At 36.3% G+C, this 24,548-nt stretch overlaps 4 protein-coding genes across 6 annotated transcripts in view; 2 read left to right on the forward strand and 2 right to left on the reverse strand.

Moving 5' to 3' along the window:
* trmt44 (tRNA methyltransferase 44 homolog) overlaps positions 1-8,113 on the reverse strand; it is a 32,969-nt gene extending 24,856 nt beyond the window's left edge. The window contains exons 1-4 of one of the 3 annotated variants that reach the window (XM_055212092.2): positions 8,094-8,113; positions 2,408-2,758; positions 2,011-2,125; positions 240-459 (exon numbers count right to left, since the gene is read on the reverse strand). In XM_055212092.2, the coding sequence (XP_055068067.2) occupies positions 240-459; positions 2,011-2,125; positions 2,408-2,747 (675 nt within the window). In that variant the 5' untranslated portion in view covers positions 2,748-2,758; positions 8,094-8,113. Of the gene's footprint in view, positions 1-239; positions 460-2,010; positions 2,126-2,407; positions 2,935-3,048; positions 3,365-8,093 lie in introns of those variants that run through there. The other 2 variants (XM_055212091.2, XM_055212093.2) reach the window with 2 other exon arrangements.
* Positions 3,062-5,514, forward strand: rpl34 (ribosomal protein L34). The gene is made up of 5 exons (XM_055212096.1): positions 3,062-3,126; positions 3,555-3,625; positions 3,755-3,854; positions 5,166-5,269; positions 5,388-5,514. The coding sequence occupies exons 2-5, from the start codon at positions 3,561-3,563 to the stop codon at positions 5,470-5,472; spliced, it is 354 nt and encodes a 117-aa protein (XP_055068071.1). The 5' UTR covers positions 3,062-3,126; positions 3,555-3,560; the 3' UTR covers positions 5,473-5,514.
* Positions 7,480-10,129, forward strand: ostc (oligosaccharyltransferase complex subunit). The gene is made up of 4 exons (XM_055212095.2): positions 7,480-7,687; positions 8,134-8,227; positions 8,692-8,889; positions 9,622-10,129. The coding sequence occupies exons 1-4, from the start codon at positions 7,549-7,551 to the stop codon at positions 9,638-9,640; spliced, it is 450 nt and encodes a 149-aa protein (XP_055068070.1). The 5' UTR covers positions 7,480-7,548; the 3' UTR covers positions 9,641-10,129.
* A 725-nt stretch (positions 10,130-10,854) lies between these two features.
* On the reverse strand, positions 10,855-23,527 carry etnppl (ethanolamine-phosphate phospho-lyase). The gene is made up of 13 exons (XM_055212094.2): positions 23,325-23,527; positions 22,889-23,007; positions 21,618-21,777; positions 20,442-20,516; positions 20,037-20,130; positions 16,538-16,654; positions 15,750-15,832; positions 12,873-13,098; positions 12,594-12,748; positions 12,175-12,264; positions 11,361-11,491; positions 11,205-11,275; positions 10,855-11,120 (listed from the first exon to the last, which is right to left on the reverse strand). The coding sequence occupies exons 1-13, from the start codon at positions 23,381-23,383 to the stop codon at positions 11,013-11,015; spliced, it is 1,488 nt and encodes a 495-aa protein (XP_055068069.2). The 5' UTR covers positions 23,384-23,527; the 3' UTR covers positions 10,855-11,012.
* Positions 23,528-24,548: the final 1,021 nt, after the last annotated feature.

The following is a 24,548-nucleotide window of genomic DNA, read 5'->3' on the forward strand; positions in this document are numbered from 1 at the left end:
GGATTTGATTGCATTCATTTTGTGACTTGATTCTTGTACTGTTTTTTTTACCTGTACTGTATAGTGGTGCTGTTAACATTACAATCCACTGTGCTTAGCTTATAGAGGGCATCCACAAATAGCAGCAAAAGTGTGGGCACCCCTTCTTTGATGGTATATAAACAGGCAGTTTATCCCTGATGCATGTGAGAATATACAGTAATTAATTTATGTGTTGCAAACCATATAATGTTCCTTACCTTCACCAATGCTTTGTACTTTTCTTTCAGTTGCTGGTAGAGAATGCTATATTTCTCTACAGGTATGAGGGACAAGGTGCTTTTAAATTCACTGGTCTTGCTCTCCAGAGCCCAGCGTGATAGTTTAGGAAGGAGTTCTGTACAGAGCCAGGAAATTTTGGCGTAAGCCACTCCATCACTGTACCACTGCTCAGGTCTCAAAGCATGAAGAGACAATATCCTGAAAAAGAGAGCAGTTTTATTAAAATTAACAATTAATATAAACCATTCCCTTGAAAAATGTTATGTATTACATCACCATTACCCTTGTCCAAACTGCCCCCTACTGCCACGCTGTATATCTCCACTTTCTCTTGTAGCAATATGAATTCTGCACTATATTATCTACCACTATATTTATTTATATGTTATGCATTGTTGTTTATTTTATGTTTGTACATTTGTTTTTAGGTTTGTATTTTATTTGGACTTTTAGTCTGGAAAAAAGTTTTTAAAGGGGACACATCATGGAAATCTGACTTTTTCCTTGTTTAAGCGCTATAAATTGGTCCCCAGTGCTTCTATTAACCTAGAAAATATGAAAAAGAACAACCCAGTAACTTAGTTTTGGTAAACCATTCTCTGCAAGCATGAGAAAAAATAGGTCACTGAAATTTGGCTCCCTCTGTGATGTTAGAAGGGGATAATACCGCCCCTTAATCTGCACTATCCAACCCCAGCACTGCCACTTAAGTAAAGAGATCAACTCATTTGCATTGAACAGGACACACCCAAAACGGCACATTTTTGCTCACACCTACAAAGTAGCAATTTTAACATGCTATAATAAATTATCTATATGGTATTTTGAGCTAGAACTTTACATATGTACTCTGGGGACACCAAAAATGTATTTGACGTCTTGTGAAATGTCCCCTTTAAGCCTGATTAAATGCACCCCATTTAATTTGAATTTAGAAACTAAAAATGTATATGCAAATGTAATGTATATAAATGCACTTAAAGGAACACGCCCACATTTTGGGAATTTAGCTTATTCACGGTATCCCCCAGAGTTAGATAAGTCCATACATACCTTTCTCATCTCCGTGTGTGCTGTTACTCGGTCTGATGCAGCCCCCCCTAGTTTAGCTTAGCACAAAGACTGAAAGTGAATGGCCATCTTTTAACAGTATACATACTGGGAACTATATTCTCAGAAGGCGAAGCACTGCTACTTGGGCGGAGTGATTTGCACAACTCTGACCGAACTCTCTGCTCCTCACCAGGGTGCTTCACGGGTGCTGCGAGCAAATCACTCCACCCAGTAGCAGTGCTTCGCCTTCTGAGAATATAGTTCCCAGTATGTATACTGTTAAAAGATTGCTGTGTCTCATATGACCTTGTTATTTGTACACGTTGTGACTATACAAACCACAACACATAAATAGGAAAATTTTGCGTTATTTTGTTAATTATTGGGAGCAGTTTGCTAGCTGGAGCCATTCACTTGCAGTCTTTGTGCTAAGCTAAGCTAGCGGGGGCTTAGTCAGACAGAGTTACAGCACGCACAGAGATGAGAAAGGTATGTATGGACTTATCTAACTCTGGGGGATACAGTGAATAAGCTAATTTCCCAAAATCTGGGCATGTTCCTTTAAGTCTTGTAGAAATGTTTGTATAAAATGTAACGAACAATGCCTTGGTCCTATGGGGTTTGCATGAAACACTACAGTCGTGTTGCCTCTCAGATTTTTGTCATGTTCAGGTCTCCGTCCGAGTTTATACTCACCAATCTTCAGTCTTCAATTGCATCTGGATTTGATAAATGTTGCTGCTTCTGATAGAAACTTTTCCCACATCATTTTCTTCAAAAGGGATAAATGTCACTGCTTGTCCAACAATATCTTGAAAGATACAATAAGTGTTTAGCCCGCATTACAGTAAAATTACTATTGTTTTCTTTAGCATTTTACTGTTGTAAATACATTAGTAATAAAAAAACATAAATACTTAGGAAGAGTATATATTACTAAAGTATTCTTTAGTATATTAACTATAGTAAATTGAAAATGATTTAATATTTACTATAGAAAGATCCGAAAACACTAGTGTCTAGGAATGTTACTATAGTTTAATATAATAAATGCTATACTACAGTATTTCATCTGGTTTCATTGTATTTTTACCTTTAATAGTAATGTCTTTGTACAGACACTCCACTGTTTTGTTTACTTTGGGAATAATGGTTCTAAGGCAAACACTCCAGCGTCCTGCAGTTTCATGTCCCTCATCCACAAAATCAACGTGAAGAAAGTGACAAATATCATTAGTCAGAAAACTTGTCCCGAGAACAGAAGATAAAAACTCCTTGAGTCCAGCAGTGTCCACGTCCCTGTACTCTGACTCTGTCACTCCACATAGTCTCTTATTAACAACATGAGGTTTCTTGATCCATACATCAACAGCGGACCACAGACTCTCTGGTCGACACCTATCCGTAAGATTTATTTCAGAAAGTTTCGACATGTTTTCGACCCCTTTGGGAATTTAAACACAATAAATTAACATTACAAGAGTAATGTTCATCACAAACTACGAGTACAAAATCATTACGCTGCACCACCAAACTGTGTTTACCGGTAGGCTGTCAAATTAAAAGTAAATGTCTGACACGTGATAATGTATCTGTACAAGGGGAACGTTTGTGTAACATTTTAAATGTGTATTTTTAGATAAACACATATTAGCTTATTTTATGTTAAATTAATAGTTTAACAGACTGGACATAGCACTAAAATAATTTCGTGTGTGATGGCTTTTATTTTGCCTTTTGATTTCCGGTCCAGGCAGATTTTGAACTTTCACCCTGCACCGGTCCTTCCTCTTCCGTCTGCAGTGATAGCAGGTATGGCGGATTTTCTTTCCCTTGAAAGTATGTTTCATACATCCACTGTAATCGGCTGTTTAAAAAGACGAAATATGTGATATTTAGACCTATACACGTAGTACAAAGTCTAACAGTACAATTACTGGCGATATTAAGTTAATTCGAGGACTGAAAATGTTTCGTTACTGCTTGAGTTTTACCGTGAAGTTGTCACTCTCTCGTCCCTTACCAACCCGAATGTCTCAAATACTCGCGTTATACTTTTACAAACGAAATTGAGGTTGTAACACATTTATGTTTACAGTTCATAAGGTCATATTATTTAAACGCACACCTTTTGGGTTTGCATTAATGTATCATACAAGCAAAGTCAGCTAACGTTATGCTAGTAACTCGAGCTAAACGCTCATGTGCAGAAACGATTCAAAATCATGTTGATGTTTCAGGTCAAGATGGTGCAGCGCCTGACTTACCGCCGTAGGCTTTCCTACAACACCACTTCAAACAAGACCAGACTGTGAGTATAATTTCTACATTGGGAATGGTTTTTGGCCAGCCTCAGCAACACCATGTACAGCATCCTTTATACTAGCCTGTTACACAAGCATTTAACCTATATTTAATATGGATGTGTTATGTCACTCAGGTCCCGTACTCCAGGTAACCGCGTTGTATACCTGTATACCAAGAAGACTGGTAAAGCACCCAAGTCAGCATGCGGAATCTGCCCTGGTAGACTGCGTGGTGTAAGTAGTAAACTATATTATTACAGCCTTTTGGTGTTTATTTAGTCCATGTGTACAGGGTCCAAAATTACTTAGTGCTGTCAATAAAAAGCGAGTTAAGAATTTCTTTTTAATATTTCCTACCCAAGTTTGTATTTCATTGTTTTTCTATAGCATTGAATTGTAATGGATCATATAAATATGTGACCCATATAATTTTCTTGTATATGGGTCAAAACACACTACTGGTCCAAAATCGCATGCCTGCCTTTAAAGCTGAAAACGTAAATGCTAAATTAAATCTGGGCCCTTATTACATTAGGAGGGGAACCTATTTATTATTAGTTGCACCATCCATGTGAAGACAACAGTTTGTCCGTTTAGAAAAACACCAAATGTTGGCTTCATTTTTGAATGTTAGCAACCCACCACAAATTGCTTGGTCACTTCTCATTTGACGGTGATGTTAGAGAAGTTGTGATCTAAAGAATTAATGACAGTTTTCAAAAAACACTTCTGTCTGGGATGCTGTCCATGTTGCCAGCCTAGACTTGAATCATATATGGCCTAGAAGCATTGCAGCAACCCATAACTGCCTAAAACACCTTTTTCTTTCTTATTTGTTGTGGTGGTTTGTTTCTTTATGTAAGGCAGTAGTTCTCAAACTTTTTCGGCATGCGGCCCCCCTTGTGTACGGTGTATCCCTTCATGCCCACCCCAAAGAAAATTTATGACATAAAACATTCCGTAACTTAAAATTTTAATTAAACAAAACATATTAAATTATAAAATGTATTGCTGTTGGTTAGTAGCCTTTATTTTTTATTTTTTCAAGTTGTGACAAATGCCTTCTTTAATAAGCAGTTTAATTTGAATCGCAGACTTTCATCAGTAAGGGTCAGACTAATATAATTTACTATTCAAGACATATTTTATATTAAAGTTCTTTTTACAGTTGCTGGCAAGTAACACTTATTTATAATTCAAAGCCAAATTTGTTACATTTAAGAGGATCTCCATTTCTGAATTATATTGCAATTTTAAGATTCATGTTACACTGATATAAAGCATATTGATAAAGTAACATCTCTGGCAGAATATGTTTGAAATACAGATTTTGTTGGCCCTTATATAGGCAACCATGCTTTTATGGAGTTATGGATTGCTGTTATTTAATCATTTCAAACTATTTCTAAAATTTGACCACCCCCTTATTTTTTCCCCGATGAGATTGTATTTACTGACATTATATGGTTGTTTAGGAGTAGTTTGAAACAAAAACAATCAATTTACAATTGATGTGATTAAAGTGATATTATGTTTGTGGAACAGATTCGTGCTGTCAGACCCCAGGTCCTCATGAGGCTGTCAAAAACCAAGAAGCACGTCAGCAGAGCCTATGGTGGTTCCATGTGTGCCAAGTGTGTACGAGACAGGTAACAAACTTTAAACTGCATTATCGAAGTAGAATGTTTGAACAAGGATGGAAAAATTGAATGTTTACTTGCTGAGTACTGTTTGAGCATATGACCCATATTGTGTATCACTTTTCAGGATCAAGAGAGCTTTTCTTATTGAGGAGCAGAAGATCGTCGTCAAAGTACTGAAGGCACAGGCACAGAGCCAAAAGACTAAATAAATGAGGATTTGTACTGTTTAAAATAAAAGATTTGGAAACCACTGTCATGTGTCTTTTTCTGTGCATTTTATTAATTGGAAAAGCTGAATAATAACCCAACCATGTGGGAAATATTTATGATATTTGCTTGTCCCAATTTACATGGGTGCAGCTATGAATAATCTTAAAACATTTTGAGCTTAAATTCAGAGTGCTGCAGGGATGATGTATTTTTGTAGGCCAACCTCAGACGTTAACAGGACACTGATTCCCTCGCTAAAAATCCCATTAATTTATCCCATAGACTTTTGGATTTTAAAAAAAGCTCTGTTTAACAAGTTTGACACTTGCACGTTTTGTCCAACAAGATAATCTTTGTAGATGAACACAGATTTTATTTAACTATTTTGATTAATTTCTATTAAATGCATTTAGACTCCAAAATGTATAAGTTCTGTTTATATGTGAAGATTAACTTGTTGGACAAAGGGGCGGTTTCCCGGACAGGGATTAGACTAGTCTTAGACTACACAAATGGACGAGCTGTTCAAACTGAAAACAATTTGCACTGACATATCTTATAGATATATACATCAGAGCTTTTTGTTTTGCCTCAAAATGCACACAAAGCATGTCTGTTGAAACTAGACCTAGTCCTGGTTTAAGATAATCCCTGTCCAGGAAACCACCCCGATATGTTTAAATTTCATAAATTTTTGGTAAACCCAGAATTTTTGTTTATGCTAAAAGTCTATGGGAAAAATAAATGGTCTTTTCAGCTAGGTAACCAGTGTCTTGTTAACTTCCAGGCTTGGCAAAAAAAAAAAAACTCCAGGCTTGGCCTACAAAAAAAAAACTACTAAAATCAAATAAACAGTTTTGCATGCATTAATAATAGTATTTAAGTCAACGATTGTTTTGTATGAGAGTCGATCAAACTAAATTAGGTATCTTGAAGTGTTCAAATTTGTTCTAATTCCAATTTTGCCTTTAAATGGCTCCAAGTCATGAACTTTTCGTGGATTGGTACCATGTAAAAGTATCCAAAAGTTTATACAAGTTTTCAAAAATGTTTAAAGCATTTAGTTTCTCTTTGCTTTATAAAGTGATATAGTGGTAAATTAACTAGTTACATTTATGCATCTGATCTGACTCTAAAGATAACTAAACTGAAAGCATGAAACTGTAAACTGCTGTGGCCAAATACTTTTCAAAGTAAGTTGTGTCCGCTGGTGGGCTGAAACCACGCCCACCCACAGGAAAGTTGCCGCCCTCTCTCAATGTGTTAAGGGGTCATATAATTTATCAAGTTTATCGGTAGGAAAAAGGATTTTTTTTTTAATTCCAGGTTTTATACAATTAAAGTACAATAATAAAATACAAGTTCTGGAATATTTACGCCCCTGATGATTTGAAATGATACGAAATTAAACAATTTCAAAAAGTACCAATAATTTTAAATAAATACGTCACAAAATGTGCAACAAGCTCAAACGGCTATTGTTATTAGGTATTCAAAATATTCTTTACCCATACAATGTGGCTGGATAAGAAAAAGTCCCAGAAATGTACACATTAGATTAATTAACATGCAATTATAGTCCGTTTTCTCTGTTAGTATTGCTAATGATCAATTTGTTTGTTGAATATTATACTTTTTAGCAACACATACATTTTGAATTGCACAAATAACAAATTACTTTAAAATATAAAGGTGAGCAAAAATTCATACCTCTGAAAAACTAAATTATGATCATAGTGTTACGAAAAAGTATTCAAACAATAAGTAACAATATAACAATAATAATAAAAGCGAGGTCATAATGATTTAGAAGTTATCTTTATAGCTCTCTTTGATAATTTATCACTTAAATAAATAATTTATCACTTTTTGATAATTGTTTAACACGTTAATTTGTTAATGTATTATATTATTATTAATAAACTAAATAATAATAATATTTTCTTTGCATTTGTTGTGCAAGTTGTCAATCTGAAAAAAGTGCTTAGAAAGTCGCTTCCTGTACACGTCGCTCTACGGGCAGTGTGACGTATGCATCATTAGCCAGGCAGGCAGCCGCAGCACTGAATTAAACCATGGAAACCCTCTTAAGTCTACCGTTTACTGTACTGGAATGTCCAAACATTAAACTTAAAAAGCCATCATGGCTGCATATGCCTTCAGCGATGACCGTCTATGCCGTCGTGATTGTTTCATACTTTCTCATCACCGGTGGTAAGCGTCTAAAATCATCTCCGGCTAAGCTAGCCTTCAGCTAACCCTTATTCCTAACGTGTAATAGCTGTGCACACAACAGCACAATTTTGTCAACACGCGAGCAGTGGATATTTATTGATTTTATGGTTTGATTTTATTAAGAGATTTAATGTCTCTGAAATGCTATTGCGGGTTAACCTGATCTCTCTGGTTATGCGGTTAGCTTTTAAACAATCATGCATTCAGCAAACAGATACATTGATGATGTTGTACCTTAATATTACACATTAACTTACTTGAATCAAGATGGTGGTAGAATTTCTATAGTTTGCAGATGTGAATTGCAAGATTTAAGGCCGAAAGTAGTCTGTTTTAACTTTAAAGTATACTCTTGACTTTAAGCTAGCTAAATGGTTTGACCAACCTGTATTAATAACTCCGCTATGATCTTCTAAACTCTTTAGGCATCATTTACGACGTGATCGTTGAACCACCGAGTGTTGGATCAATGACAGATGAGCATGGACATCAGAGGCCAGTGGCATTTTTGGCGTACAGGTAAATAAGTTTAATTATTATAGGCAGTCGTAACAATTGCCAGCAGGGGGCGGAGATGCATTACAATCCATCTCAATGGCAAGAAAACATTGATGGCACCACTAAAACACAGATATCCCAGGCCCCTTACTAGTCATTATCTTGTTGTGATACATACAGAAATATTGGCCTTGTTTTGTATTATTTTAAATAATTATGACATCTTGAAATTTCCCCGTTGGAAGTTTGCTGGTTGCCCCCAGGTTGCGATTTCAGCAACTACTATTGACTACCATTTATTTGCTTGCAAAATGTTTTGTCAAAATATTTGTCTACTACAATGTCTATCCCAGAGGTACAGCATCCACCAGCATGGTAGTTGTTTATGATTTTGGCAAACTTAATTAAATGCCAGAATGTTGGTAAGTATTAGAATGCAGTTACTTTTTAACTTATTTACAAATGCTTTTATCTCTCTCTTACAGGGTGAATGGACAGTACATCATGGAGGGACTTGCCTCCAGCTTTCTTTTCACTATGGGAGGCCTTGGCTTCATAATCCTGGATCGTTCCAATGCTCCTAACATTCCCAAACTGAACCGTTTCCTTCTGCTTTTCATTGGCTTTGTCAGCGTGCTGCTGAGCTTTTTCATGGCCAGAGTGTTCATGAGAATGAAACTGCCGTAAGTCACTGCATTACAATTATTACATTTATATTATTTACATTATAGGGCAAACTTTTTGACACACACCTGCTCATTGTTTATTATGGCTGTTTTACACATTTTATGATATTAACTTATGAAATAAGACATGAAAGTCTTATCCATCTAAAAATGTCATCTTAATTTAAATTTATAATATATAGGCCAGTGGTTCCCAACCCTTTTCATTTCAAGTCCCCCTAGTTGCCCACAACAATATTTGAAGGTCCCCCACTCACTAATTTTTTTCCAAAAAAATTAACTAGAGCTTGGAATGACTAGACAGATGTATATTCACTACTAAAATGGCCAAAAAAATGGCTTGTTTTAGCTTATTTTAATCATTTTAAGTCATCTTGAGACCCCTTGGAAATCTGCTGAGGCCCCCTGGTTGGGAAACACTGATATAACCCATTGAATTTGTCAACAAAGCGTAATTGTAGACATTGGCGGCAGGGGGCGCTCATGTTGGTTAAACGTAAAGTCGATTATTTTATTGCAATGTACTGTTGCGCCACATTGTATGAATTGCTGTTTGGCTAGATCTTTATGCACACACTTCAGTGCTGTCTCCCTTAAGTCTTTTTTCCATTCAATGCATTTTATTTTGTAGTTTAATGTAGCAAGAAAACAATCTGAGCAAAAATTGTAAATTGAAGATATTTTGCTTTAGTTTGTGCAAATTGTGATCTTAATGTGTTTGTGTTGCAGTGGTTATCTCATGGGTTAATGCTGCATCAATACCTTCCATAAGGCGTCAACACCTTCAATATGGCACATGCCACAGGCAGGGACTGGAAAGACCACAGCAGAAATCCTGTTTTAGTGCCAAGGACTATACAGTCTGTTATTAAACTGAGTGTAATCTATCAGCGTCATTTCCCCACCCCAGAATTTCTCACTCTGTGTGTTTATGTATGCGTGTTTGTGAAGTACATGCAACTTGTCCAATATGACTTTTTGAGTTACTGGTTTATCAACACAGTCAAATTTGTTAGAGATTACCATTTACCATGTTTATAGTTTACAATAAGTACTGCAAACTGGGATGGGGTAGGCAAACTATAATGATGCTCTTGATATAAAATGTCAGACAATACAATTCGGAAATCTTCTTGTATAATTATTTTGTAGACAGCTCGACAGAGAAAAAGCCTTTAAATGTGGCAACAGTTCGTGTGCAGTTTTTTTATAATAAACAAGTTTACTTTCCACAACAGTAATGTTTGAATGATTCATTATTTTACTGTCATTGTTGAATAATCTTTATTTTTTCATAATGCTACATTTGCATAGTAGTCATGTCAAAAGTTATGGCTGACAAACGCTAGAGGGCAGCATAAAATTAACTGCACAATTGAGTTGAGATGTTCAAAGCAAATTCTTCATACTGTGTTTATCTTGAACAAAAATTATTTGTGGCTTTTTTTAGTTTCAATGTACAAAAGTATAACTTTTCAGCTAATCTTATAAAGACCATTCAATATGTAAATAAAAATATATTTTCTAGATTTTTAGTGAATATGGTATTGCAGGTTTTTTTAATTCCACACCAGCTTGTTTTTCCACGTTGCCTTTTATCCAGAGGGCATTTTCCACTTCATTACTATCAGACATGAGAGTGATTCTCCAGCACTTTTTGTGGCAGACACCATTTAAAACATGCTGAGTGTGCATTTGCTTAGGTATGTGTACACTTAAACAGGCTCTTGCAAAACAAGCAATGTTCAAGGTACACATGATATGGTTACGTATAAATCAATGTACAAAGTAGTTAAGCAGAGAAAACAAAGATATGGCTATCACATAACCATAATGCTGTATATTTTATATGCTGCATATTCCTTATTAGTTCTTTAAAGCTATGACGTGTGCGTGAAAGCTAACATATTTCATTAAAGGGACATTATTTCAAATTTCTTAAGAAAAGCCAAAACACAGATGTAGTTCTAAAATATATATATGGCAAGGAATCGTAAAATGCTCATACATATCCATTAAAACATGGATTAGTGATTATAAATCATTACAGACATAATTAAATTGTCTGTAATTAAAAGCAGTTCTCGGATGAATCCCCTGCTGTATCCGTGTGTTGTGTATTAAGTTCTGAGTCTCTTATTTGTTTTTTTGCTGGATGGATGTGTTGCGTTCTGCTTATGGCTGCTGTCTTTTGAAGGATGGATGTGGCCATTTTCCTCACTGGGTTCCTTGAAACAAGAAGAAAAGCACAATTGTGTACAAATGTTTTAAAATATTTTCTCTTTATATGTACTATTAATTATACGGTTTACCTTTCTCTTACTGTGCCCATTTTCTAAGATCGTTGATTCGGGAGTAACAAGACTCAATGCCCTTTCTAAGTCTTGAGACAAAGGAATAGCACAGAAATGAGCATCAGGGGTATAACTGAGTCTTCCCTAAACCAGGTCTTGAGTTGTCAGACGTACCTGTCAGAATCTGGTCGATCTTTCCCACTGCGAGATCAGCATCCTCTCTAGAGAAGCACATGGGAGGCTTAAACTTCAGGACGTTCCGGTGTGGGCCATCAGCGCTTAGCAGAATCCGTTGCTCTTTCAGTCTGTAAAGAAAAAATATATTTAAAGGGAAATTCCACTTTTTTGAAAATATGCCCATATTTAGTCACTTCCGCACATATTCAAAGTGCCCTCCCCCTGCCTTCATTTGAAGTAATAGAGTAATGTAGTTTTCTCTCAGCCAAAGGTGAAAAATACTGTTACATTTTTAATAAAGAATGTACTGTAACATCCCACATTAGCTTTCTGAGGTTAAAAATCAGAATTTCCAAAGATTTCAATGAGTGCCCTATAAAGGTTTAAAATTATGCACAGCTAAACAGCTTTTCAAGCATCAAGAAAAGCTTATATTTCCAAAAACTTGCAGCAATCTGACAAGCAAAAGTGTGTACATCTGCTCAGACCTAACTGAGAGCTCAACACTTTTCTACATCAAAAACAATTTTCATGAATATGAACATGGCATGGATTTTTGCGTACGCATACTCTACGATCGCGTTCGCACGCTTTATAAATGAGGCCCCTGGGCACTAACAGTGACAAGATCAATGGGTTTGTTTCCCAGTGAACAACACACACACTTATACATTTACCTGTCAGCTGCTTTGAATAGAAGCGTCTGTCAAATACAGAACTAAATCTATATATGGTATTTCTTTATGGGGTGTGTTTTGTATAACAACGTAAAAAAACTTGTTGAAATTTTTCTCTTGCTATGCAACTTTACCTGTAAATAACATCCTGAGCTTCAGCTGTAGCAGGTGTTCGCTGCTTCTTGTCTCTCACCAGCTCCACCCCAACAAAAAGGCCATGACCCCTAGAAGCAAAATGACACCATGTTTGACGCTTTTTGTCACAAACTATTGTGTCACTAACCTTGGGAATGATTTACGTAAGACTTGCAACGTGAGTAACTTCAACAATCTATTGAAAACACAAGGTAAAGGTTCAAGTGTGATGCAAGCAAAAGCTTTATAGTTGTTTGGGTTTTATGACATTATTTCTCTAATGGAGGGCGACCAGCCGCGGTTCACACTCTAAACAGCAGCATTTGTTTGTATAGCAATAAAAACCTGGTCTTGTAATAATAGAGTTATAGCACAGGATTATGAATGATGAATATATTTAAAATGATAAAAAACCTACCTCACGTCACCCACTAAAGGATGTTTTTCTTTTAGGTTATCCAAAAGCTGAGTCAGGTAGCCTCCAACGCGCAGGGCATTGCCTTGAAGATCCTCCTTCTCAATTACATCCAGCACAGCCAATCCAATGGCACATGATACTGGGTTACCACCAAACTGGAAATCACAAAGACAGACATTAATTATTCTTTTAAATAAGATTAAATTTAAGCTCTACAGGACTGGAGCAATAAAATTTCATCTGCCATTGTCACAATATTTTATGTGTCAGTGTACTCACTGTATTGAAGTATTCCATTCCTGATGACATGAAGCTCTCTGCAACCTCTCTGGTGGTGATAACACATGACATTGGATGGCCATTTCCTATAGGTTTGCCCATTGTAACAATATCTGGTACAAAGTCTTCTCCTTGTAGTTGGAAAGCCCAGAAATGAGAACCCACTCTGCCAAAGCCCACCTGGACCTCATCAGCAATGAAAAGTCCTCCTGCTTTTCTCACATGTCTGTGGTACATCAAAAGCACAATAATGTACAAATTGGAATATTTAGGGTGGTTTCCCAGACAGGGTCTAGATCAATCCAGGACTATGGCTTGGTTATATTAGGACAATTAAGTAGTTTTTACAAACAGACTTTACAAAAAACAATACTGGAGTGCATCTTGAGACAAAACAATGGCACTGATATAGACAAAATCAATGGACGCACGTCTGGGTGGAACTTAACTTCCGGTCTCTGTTTGTTTAATAGTCTGGCTAGTGGCTAAACTGAACTCCGGAACAAATAGCTCGTCGAAAATAAATGTTTTGTTTTCCTAAAGAGGGTAGACGGCGATCATGGAGAACCACTATGTGAGGTTTGGCAGCCAATTTGTAGTTAACATTGTACACATTATTTTACACAGCAACGTTAGCTCAGTGTCGTATACAGTTCAAGGTATTTTTAAATTAAGGCACCTCAAACAGGCATTTTAGTCTGATATCTTTACATATATCAGTGCCATTGTTTTGTCTCAAGAAGCACACAAGTATTGTTATTATGTCCTAATATAACTAAGGCCAAGTCCTGGATTAATTTAAACCCTGTACGGGAATCCGCCCCTGAAACATTTAAAGGGGACATATCATGAAAATCAGACTTTTTCCATGTTTAAGTGCTATAATTGCGTCCCCAGCGCTTCTATCAACCTAGAAAATCTAAAAAAAAAAGATAAACCCAGTAACTTAGTTTTGGTAAATCATTCTTTGCAAGCATGTGAAAAAATAGGTAATTGAAATTTGGCTCCCCTTGTGATGTCAGAAGGGGATAATACCAACCCTTAATCTGCACTATCTAACCACGGCACTACTATTTAGTGCAGAGATCAACTTATTTGCATTTTAACCTCTTGAAAAGCACCCCCACTCTGGATGAAAATACCTACTTTCACTAAAAGGGTTGTTTTTACGAAACCATTTACTAAACCAGTATAAGCATAACTATAGTATCATTAGAAAGAAGACACTTTGAGCTTCATTTTACAGGTTTCAAAATTATTTTAAGATAAAAATAAAAAAAGTTAGAGAGGCTGAAGTAGATTGTTATTTAAAATGTTTTTGCATAACATATTTTTTTTAAACTAAAAATCTTAATGATAAATATGTGTGTGAAACCTAGAAATGCAATGATGCCAAAGCCACAAGTCTAAAGAAGTTATGTTTCAGTTATGTTTCCTGTAGACCTTTTAAACGATGTATAGTAATGTTAATATTATTAATGTTTGTAGACAGTAGGCTATACACTGAAAAAACGAACTTTTGGTGTAGTAATATTTATTAGATTAACTCTCATAATTTCTACATAATAATATTAATATTTATTGAGAACTAGATTTTCCTAAGTAAAATGATGATAAATACACAATTAATTCATGTAAAAAATGAACTGTGTGTGAATAGTAAGTCTAGATATTAGATATTTTCTTGTATTATTTAACTGTTTTATAGTCACTGCACATAGTCCTAAAATAATTAAGTACATTTTAATCAAAAACTTTAGCAGATTCAAGTAAAAAATCTTAGTTCATTTTACTTAAAAATATTAAATCCATTAAACTAAAAAATCTAAGTAAAATTTACTTACATTTATTTGCACATGTTGTAAAGAATACCCACAATTCTTTGCGCCTGAATATTTTTATTTTTTTAAGCTTTATCACAGAATAAGAACTGATAAGAAGAACTTTAACTACTTAAATATTTGTTAGCAAAATGTCATAAAGGTTTAAGCTCTTATATTATTGATGTTGTTTTGATGTAAATAATAATTTTGTGAAGTCACCGTTTAGGTGATCAGTGTTTCTTTACATGAACCCTGTTCACAGTTTGTGTGCATTTCTTTTCCGAATCAAGTTTATTCAATGACTGACTTGTTGTCAGTCATGAATTTTGTGTTATAATGCCATTTATAACACTAAAAATAACTATAGGAATATGTTAAAGAAAATAACAAACAGAAAATACGATTTATTTAATATAATTAGGACAGCAATGCTTCAATTTTCACATTTTTGCTCACACCTCCAAAGTGGCAATTTTAACATGCTATAATAAATTATCTATATGGGATTTTGAGCTAGAACTTTACATACATACTCTGGGGACACCGAAGATTTATTTCACATCTTAAAAAAGGCTTGTGAAAGAAACTTACTGATGTGCATCTTGAAACAAAACAATGGCACCGATATATATTAAGATATGCCAGTGCAAGCTGTTTTCAGCACAAAAATACATTTTAGTCTGAGACTAGACTTAAACCCTGTCCGGAAAACTGGCCAATAGTGTTATATATATTCAGAAACACAATGCATGTACTAAACGGCATGACATAATCATAGGTTGAAAATGCACACATGGACTGTTGAAAGCGATTTATATGAACACTTTTTTTTACCGTCACTAATGGCTAAAGGGTTTATGTTAGATTTATGTAAAAGCACAAAGCCTACTAAATTCTTATGTGAGAAAAGATGAAATACAAATGCAAAATATGCAAGTAAAAATACGTTACAGACAAACTGCATTACTTAATGAGGCAAGCAATAAATCATGTAAAAGGATCCATTCGGAGCCAGTTAGGCATACTGTAACTATTAGGACTTGGTAGTACATACTGTGCCACTTTCTGGAAGTAGCCCACAGGAGGAATGACCTGTCCTCCACAACTCTGCAGCGACTCAGCAATAAAAGCAGCAATCTACACAAGAAAATATAACAGATGAGACCTTTATACCCTTGGGGTAACCTAAAAGTAAGGTCCCATTGGTAGAATACTGCTTAAGACATGACAGCTATTGCAATGAACGGAAGCAGAAAGATCACAAGCACAGACAGTTAACAATGTAACATGAATACAAGCTCAAGAGAAGGACAGATAACACAGACATAGAAGAGAATCATCACGTGAGATTGACAATTGCAAGGCTACCATTACAAACGGAGAAAGGCATTCATCGACCTGCGCAGAATTACGTCAAACTCGGATCCATTATCAACAGTCACAATCACATTTCTGAAAAAGGAGTATGTAATGCAGTGACCCCCCGATTTTCCTGAAACAGAGAGTTAAAAGGCTGTTTGAAGACCCACATGCATTTCTGCAAATCAGTGAGCCTTCAGGCCTTGAGGAGACAAGAATTCTCTGCACAAACATTCCCGTCTTTGTTCAACCTGGAGAGAAAGGAAACAGTAACGGGTGGGGAGGGAAAAGGAGGGGATAATGAAGAAATCAGTTAATGATGAAGAATTAAAGAGATTATACAGGAAACCATTGTAAGTGATTCATTCAAACATTCATACATAACAAATTATGTTTTATTATGAAGTGGACAAGCAGTTAAAGGTAGAGCCAGTCAAGCTGATTTCTGTGGAAAATAAATAATTAAAGTGTACATTTGCATACCTTTCGTCCCTTGTTGTGCGCCTGTTCAATTATTTCCTTGACATTATCAGCATAGGCAGTGGCAGGATCGGGGTGGTCTTCACGATATTTGCCCCTGTAAATGTCTGGACTCAGAGCCTAAAAATTAAAACATTTAATTTAAATTAATACTGTATTTCATTTAAAGTACATCAAGTGTTGGAGTGTTTTAACCCAAGGTTGGGTAAATATTAACCATTGGGTTGAAGGCCCACAAATGGGTTAAAATAACTCAAAATACAAAACTATATGGCCCTGTTTGAAAAAGTGTAGCAGCAACAACTGCAATCAAATGTTTGTGATATCTTGCAATGAGTCTTTGCAGAATTGTTGTAATTCAGTCACATCGGAGGGTTTTCGAGCACAAACTGCCTTTTTAAGGTCAATAGGATCGAGGTCAGGACTTTGACTAGGCCACTCCAAAGTTATCCAAAGTTACCCCAAAGTAAGGGCTTCTTCTTCGGAGCAGCGAGAAGGTTCGCGCTGAAGGAGAAAGTAATGAGCTCCTGACGTATTTCCCCGTCTTATATAGGGACGTGTTTGCCACGCCCCGCGCGGGCTCAAACGTCATTGGTCTGTATTTTCTACAGACGTTAATCAATAGGCTTCAGTCACGGAGTAAACAGGAGTTTCCCCCATAGCGTCAGCTAACTGACGCAATGCGAAGTGAACCGTATTGAAAGGGAACCCAAGTTCGCTTCAGCTTGAGGTCACGAATAGATGGCCGGATATTGTCCTTGAGGATTTTTTGGTAGACAACAGAATTTGTGATTCCATTTATCACAGTAAGTCTTCCAGGTCTTGAAGCAGCAAAACAGCCCCAGACCATCACACTACCACCATCATATTTAACTGTTGGTATGATGTTCTTTTTCTGAAATGCGGTGTTACTTTTACGGCAGACGTAACGGGACACACACCTTCCAAAAAGTTCAACTTTTGTCTCGTAATTCCACAAAGTATTCCTAAAAGTCTTGGGGATCATCAAGATGTTTTCTGGCAAAACTGAGACGAGCCTTTATGTTCTTTTTGCTCAGCAGCGGTTTTTGTCTTGGAACTCTGCAATGCAGACCATTTTTGCCCAGTCTCTTTCTTATGGTGGAGTCATGAACACTGATCCTGAGGCAAATGAAGCCAGCAGCTCCTTGGATGTTGTTGTGAGGTCTTTTGTGACCTCTTGGATGAGTCTTCTCTGCGCTCTTGGGGGTAAATTTGGTCGGCCAAGGTATCCACTGTTCAATGTTTTTGCCATTTGTGGATAATGGTTCTTTCGGTGGTTCACTGGAGTTCCCAAAACTTTAGAAATGACTTTATAACATTCTCCAGACTGATAGATGTCAATTTATTTCGCATTTGTTTCTGTATATCTTTGGATCTTGGCATGATGTATAGCTTTTGAGGATCTTTTGGTCTACTTTACTTTATCAGGCAGGTCCTATTTAAGTGATTTCTTAATTGTGAACAGGTGTGGCAGTAATCAGGTCTGGGTGTGGCTAAAGAAGTTGAACTCAAGTGTGATAAACTACAGTTAAAGGATTAGTTCATTTTCCCCAAAGAAAAATCCAGACAATCCACCCACCACCACGCCATCCAAAATGCCGATGTCTTTCTTTGTTCAGTCGAGAAGAAATTATGTTTTTTGAGGAAAACATTGCAGGATTTTTCTAATTTTAATGGACTTTAATAGAACCCAACATTTAATACTTAACAGTTTTTTCAACGGAGTTTCAAAGGACTATAAACAATCCCAAACGAAGCATAAGGGTCTTATCTAGCAAAACGATTGTCATTTTTGACAAGGAAAATATACACTTTTAAAGCACAACTTCTCGTCAAGATCTGGTCGTGATGTGCTAGCGTGACCCGACGCAATACGTCATCACGTCAAGAGGTCACAGAGGACGAACGCGAAACTCCGCCCCATTGTTTACATGTGTTGAGAAAGAGGACCGTTCCTACGTTGTTGTATGTCAACTGATACTAATTAATGTCTTTGTGGCAGTTTATTGTTTACAATAGTCCGCAAATGTGCGATTTATATATGTAACACGTGACCTCCCTACGTCACCACGCATTTACGTTAGGTCGTGCTGAACCGGACCAAGACGAAAAGCTGTGGTTCAAAAGTACACATTTTTTATTTTTCCTGTCAAAAATGACAATCGTTTCGCCAGACAAGACCCTTATGCCTCGTTTGGGATTGTTTATAGTCCTTTGAAACACTGTTAAGTGTTGAGTTAAGTATTAAATGTTGGGTTCTATTAAAGTCCATTAAAATTAGAAAAATCCTGCAATGTTCTCCTCAAAAAACACAACTTCCTCTCGACCGAACAAAGAAAGACACCAACATTTTGGATGACATGGTGGTGAGTAAATTATCTGGATTTTTCTTTTAAGAAAATGGACTAATCCTTTAAGTTATGTTTTAATCACACAGGGCCATGTAGTTTTGGACTTGTTTTCCCTTAATAATAAAAACTTTCATTTAAAAACTACATGTTGTGTTCACTTGGGTGATCTTTGACTAATATTTACATTTGTATGATGATCTGAAACATTAAAGTGTTACAAATATGCAATAACACAAGAAATCTGGAGGGAATCACACCACTGTATGTACAATAGAGTATTCACTTTTATCAGCATGTGTCTTGCCTGGATTCAAACCCATGACCTTTCATGCTGCTTTGACACATACAGAAGCTAGACAGAATCACAATCTCTCAAATTATTGGTTAAACTAATCTTATTTGGTCAGATTGACTAGAAATTCATATTCTCAAACACAACACAGAGTATTTAAATTTTATACATGACTTTTTTGACAGCAACTGTATAAATTGAATATATGTTGAACTTCGAAGTTCATTATTAAGCTAGTACTGTATAGGCAGATAGAAAGCAAACTGAAGGTAATCTGAACCCCTTGAAAACATGCAGGCTGTAAACAGGACAGACTTATCGCTATTTGCGGAACGGCATTTCTGTGCCATAGCAAGGTTCACAAGTCCACCGAATTGTGCTGTAGTCCAATTTGACATTAGAGGCATTATAGAGGGAGGATATTTATACACACTTTTCATAAAAAATGCATGCTAGACTGTAATGCATACTGATCTGGCTCACTAAGCTGTAACACAATAGCGATCAATCATCACAGTCAGACAGGGTTTCTTATAATGAAGAAATGACTTAAAGGCTAGTTCACATACACGCCCTATACATACAGACATTCACAACAACACCTGCACCCCTTAGAGGTGTCAATTGATGAATTCCAAAGATTTGCATTCCAAACATATAGCAATTTATGTTTTTAGTCATATATTTAATTTGGATAAAAGCATCTGCCCACTGCATAAAGAGTCAAAAATGAGAGCCAAGCTTTGACGACATCTGGCTATTTTCAATTCGCAAATAGTTTCTGAGTATGTGCCGGCGACCTTATGTCAAATCCACCGTCTCATGTTGCAACACTCACCACGTGCACATGCTGGCTCTGCTCGGCACCGGCCATCTGATGAAACTTATATGGACTGATATCAATGAGCGATGACACGTGACCGTGGTAGGCACTGCAGACAAAACAGACTGAATGAAGAAACAGCCATTCATTAAAATAATCTTACAATAACTCAAATATTTGTGTAGAGAGGTCGCCTTTAAAAAAACAGATAATGAATTCTTTTGTCATGGCCGATAAGGGGGATGCATTGCATACCTATAAACAAAATAATGTCAAGGTTCTCCGCAGTGAGCCCAGATGAGTTCATATACAAGGCATAAGATAAGGTTAATATTTAAACAGTGAACATCACGCTTCTAAGAACCTGGTTACTGTTTAGGAGCGGAGGAAAAGGAGAAACAGTGTGTGCTGTTGACTTACTTCTCCAGTGTAATGATGTCTTTGTGGCCGGTGTGCTGCCAAGCCAGCCTCAGGGCCAGATCATTTGCCTCTGACCTATCAGTCAAAAGAAAAAGTTCATCACTGTCACCATGAAACATGTGGACTTGAACCTGAAATTGCTGCTTGCAACATTGAAAAGATCTCAACTCTGTGAAACCTGCAATTAGCATATTCACAACCTTAAAAATCTGTCATTACAGAGTGAGCAAACAAAAGCCACCCAAATCTACAAATCTGTAACTGCCCACATTTAAAGGTGACATATCATGAAAATCTGACTTTTTTCATGTTTAAGTGCTATAATTGGGTCACCAGTGCTTCTATCAACATAGAAAATGTGTTATAGAACAACCTAGTAACTTAGTTTTGTTAAACCATTCTCTGGAAGCATGTGAAAAAATAGGTCATTGAAATGTGGCTCCCCTTGTGATGTCAGAAGGGAATCATCTTAATAATACAGCCACTGAATCTGTACTATCCAATCACGGCACTGCCATTTAGTGCAGAGATCAGCTCATTTGCATTTAAAGGGACACACCCAAAAACGGCAAATTTTTGCTCACACGTACAAAGTGGCAGTTATAATAAACAATCTATATGGTATTTTGAACTAGAACTTCACATACAGTACATACTCTGGTGACACCAAGGATTTATTGTACATTTTAAAAAAGTCTTGTGAAATGTCCCCTTTAAACTCTAAACAAGACCAATGGCAGTCGGCCAGGAACCATAGATGTCATGTAGATGCAATATGATTGGTTGCATGGGTGTGAAGGGTTGTGTTCTTATGCAACTATTTTCAAGTGCACAGTCCGGTTGCTAAATCCCGTTGTGCTTGTGTACTTAATATTATTGAGGAGGTGTCTTTAAATCTTGCAAGATTAGTTTTTCTGGTAAGGTCGGAAATATAGGATTGCTCTTCAGCAGTATAATTTAAAAGTGAACAGAACACTCAACAGTGCACGTACCGTGAAACTTTTACAGAATGCACAAAGACCTACAGGAACAGATGAGCGTTTACATCTGTTTAGAAAAATGCAAAGGCTTCCTATCTGTTCAGTCGGGTGATGTTTATGATGTCTAACCACCACATTCCCACATCATTACCAGATGGTATTTGGCCACCATCTGATAATGAGCTCATAAACCTACCCGGAGTTGACGAAGTAGCAGACAGAAAGCTTTTCAGGAAGGGTGGCTTGGAGACGCTGAGCATACAAGACGAGATTGTCGTGCAGGAAGCGAGAGTTGGTGTTGAGAAGCTCCATTTGCTTTGCTCCTGCTTTCACCACGTCTGGATGGGAATGACCCACATGAAGATCAAACAGAAACAGCTGTATAATACCAAAATTGTCTACCAAATAGATGTTAAAGGGATAGTTCACCCAAAAATGAAAATCTGTCATCATTTACTCACCCTCATGTTGTTACAAACATGTATTAATTCCATTGTTGGAAGATATATTGAGCAATGTTTACAAACATTGCTCAATATATCTCCCAACAAAGGAATTCATGTTTGTAACTGAACCGTTTAAGCACCATTGACTTCCATAGTAGTATTTTTCAACTAATGGTGCTTTTGTTTCCTGCTTAATGACAAATACAGTAAAGAGTTGTCCACATGTAAAAATTACAGTATTACTGGCAGCTGTTTGCCAGTAACTTACTGTAGATTTTACATTTATGTTATTTACTGGCAACAGTTTGTTCAAACTTAAATGAACATGAAACATTTTCAGTCTTTATCTTCTACAGTAAGTTACTGGCAACCAGCTGTATAATTACAGCAAATTTTTACTGTGTATCTTACTTTGTGTTTAGAAGAAAAAAATATACAGGTTTGTAACAACATGATGGTGAGTAAATGATCAACACAGTCTCACGTAGATGCGTACAAATGGCACGAAGTGTGAAAATCGTGCAATACATACGCCAAATTCTTTTTTTTTTGTCTTTTTATTTATTGGTTTCCCATTTTTTTGCTATTTTTAAACAATTGTCGCTTGGGTTTAGGGTTAGGATAACCTTTTGTTACATAAAAATTACATCCTAACCCAAACCCCAATTCTAACCCCACCTTCAAACGACCATGGCTTAAAAATAGACAAAAACATGGAAAACCTGTATATTAAATAACTTCATTAAGCAAATCTCAAATCTAACTCTAAACCCACGCGAAAATGGTTCAAAAAACAGAAAAAATTGAGAAACCAATAAATAAAACGACAAAAAAGATGCACGCCAATATTGGACGATTTTGACACCTCGCGCCACCCACACGCAACCCCGTGAAACTGGGCTAAAATTATAACAACTTTTTCCTTTTCTGGGTTAACTTTCTGTTTTATAGTGTTGGTCTTGAGGTGAAATTTAATGATACAGATCCAGTCTTGTGTTTTTTGCAGGAGCTTCATACATACCATGAGCTACATTATTTATGCAATCCAGATATCTTTCCTCTTTTTCATTGTACATGTATTGACCTCTCGCCCGCACGATTTTGATAGGGTCATGACTGAAGAACACTTTGCAAGACGGACTACACATGAAGGCAAAACCAAGAGAATAAAACACATAAAAAGCCAGTCATATTTTATTCAGTATTAAATGCATAACGAATTTAAACTTTTATGGTTATTATTATTTTACAAACAATTAAAAAAACTTGTATACAAATCTCTTTTCATATATAACAGACATACTAGTGATATGTTACTCCAGTCATTTCTATACATATAAGTATATGACACATGCCCGACTTTATTTAACAGCTGTCATAACGCGCGCGTGCACACACACACACACACACACACACACAACACTTCAACATACACCCGGGTAGCGCGGTTTTCTTACCCGACGTGTTTCTTCCGAAGATCGATCGTCTTTTGTTTGTCCAGAGTTTCTGTTGCCATTTCTGTGCTTGGCTGTGCTCACACACGAGACGCTTTAATTTTGGGCTACTCGTGCTGTAGGAGGTAAGAAGTGCTGATACGTGTGCGCGCGCGAGGGAGCTGTCCACTCCATTAAAGTACATGGGCACGTGTGAGAGAGGAGGGTGGAGGGAGAGAGGGGCGAGAGAAAGAGAGATAGAGGACATAGTGAGAAAGAGGGAGAGCGAAAGGAGTGAGAAAGAATGAGAGAGGAGGTCAGGATGACGTCATTTTCGTTTGAATTACAGTTGCAACGATGTTACTCAATTAGTCAGTTGAAATGAAAGGCATCAGCAAAATAACTTGAGAAAACTGGATTTATTTGGCTCTAACAGAACTGTAGCATGTATTTAAAGTGACAGAGTCATTTATAAACACGCACAACAATAAACAATCTTGTAGCAAATCCCCAACAATATTTCAGCAAACATTAACCACAAATGAAGTTAATAATGTAATAATTAAAGAAACGACTTGTGTCGTGATTTGATCGTTTTCTACTGTAATATTAAAATAGGCATATATTGCAACACCTGTTCAAATTAGACTGCAAAAATGGTTTTCAAGAAAAAAAATTCTTAGTATTTTTGTCTTGTTTTCAGCAAAAATATCCAAAAAATCCCAAATTAAGATGCTTCTTCTTGATGAGCTACTGTAAACGACCCAACAAAATAAGTCCAGTTTTTAGACCAAAAACATCAAATTCAAGTGATTTTGTGCATGAAACAAGCAGAAAAATCCGCCAATGGGGCAGAAAAACCTTGAACATTTTTCTTAAACACTAAATTCAAGAAAAATTCAAGAAAATTTTGCTTACCCCACTGGCAAATATCTTGCTTGTTTTATGCACAAAATCACTTAAATTTGATATTTTTGGTCTAAAAACTAGACATATTTTCTTGGGTCGTTTTGCTCATCAAGAAAAAGCATCATCATTTAAGAATTTTTAGATATTTTTACTGAAAACAAGACAAAAATACTAAGATTTTTTTTTTTCAAAAAAATCTTGAACATTTTTCTTAAACATTAAATTCAAGAACAATTCAAGATTAATTTGCTTACCCCCTTGGCACATTTTTTGCTTGTTTTATGCACAAAATCACTTAAATTTGATATTTTTGGTCTAAAAACTAGACATATTTTCTTG

The sequence above is a fragment of the Misgurnus anguillicaudatus genome, chromosome 21 (assembly GCF_027580225.2).
Source record: "Misgurnus anguillicaudatus chromosome 21, ASM2758022v2, whole genome shotgun sequence".
In the NCBI taxonomy this organism is placed as follows: domain Eukaryota; kingdom Metazoa; phylum Chordata; class Actinopteri; order Cypriniformes; family Cobitidae; genus Misgurnus; species Misgurnus anguillicaudatus.

What these genes read in the sequence shown, in the direction of transcription:
- etnppl (XM_055212094.2), bottom strand. Translation starts at nt 23,383, where the DNA reads ATGGCAACAGAAACTCTGGACAAACAAAAGACGATCGATCTTCGGAAG. An exon ending in CTTCGGAAGAAACACGTCGG is followed by an intron (nt 23,008 to 23,324) that starts GTAAGAAAACCG and finishes CTTCATGTGTAG; the next exon opens with TCCGTCTTGCAAAGTGTTCT. An exon ending in GATCGACCAGATTCTGACAG is followed by an intron (nt 11,276 to 11,360) that starts GTACGTCTGACA and finishes CTTTGTCTCAAG; the next exon opens with ACTTAGAAAGGGCATTGAGT.
- ostc (XM_055212095.2), top strand. Translation starts at nt 7,549, where the DNA reads ATGGAAACCCTCTTAAGTCTACCGTTTACTGTACTGGAATGTCCAAAC. An exon ending in ATACTTTCTCATCACCGGTG is followed by an intron (nt 7,688 to 8,133) that starts GTAAGCGTCTAA and finishes TAAACTCTTTAG; the next exon opens with GCATCATTTACGACGTGATC. An exon ending in GTGGCATTTTTGGCGTACAG is followed by an intron (nt 8,228 to 8,691) that starts GTAAATAAGTTT and finishes TCTCTCTTACAG; the next exon opens with GGTGAATGGACAGTACATCA.
- rpl34 (XM_055212096.1), top strand. Translation starts at nt 3,561, where the DNA reads ATGGTGCAGCGCCTGACTTACCGCCGTAGGCTTTCCTACAACACCACT. An exon ending in ACTTCAAACAAGACCAGACT is followed by an intron (nt 3,626 to 3,754) that starts GTGAGTATAATT and finishes TATGTCACTCAG; the next exon opens with GTCCCGTACTCCAGGTAACC. An exon ending in GCCAAGTGTGTACGAGACAG is followed by an intron (nt 5,270 to 5,387) that starts GTAACAAACTTT and finishes ATCACTTTTCAG; the next exon opens with GATCAAGAGAGCTTTTCTTA.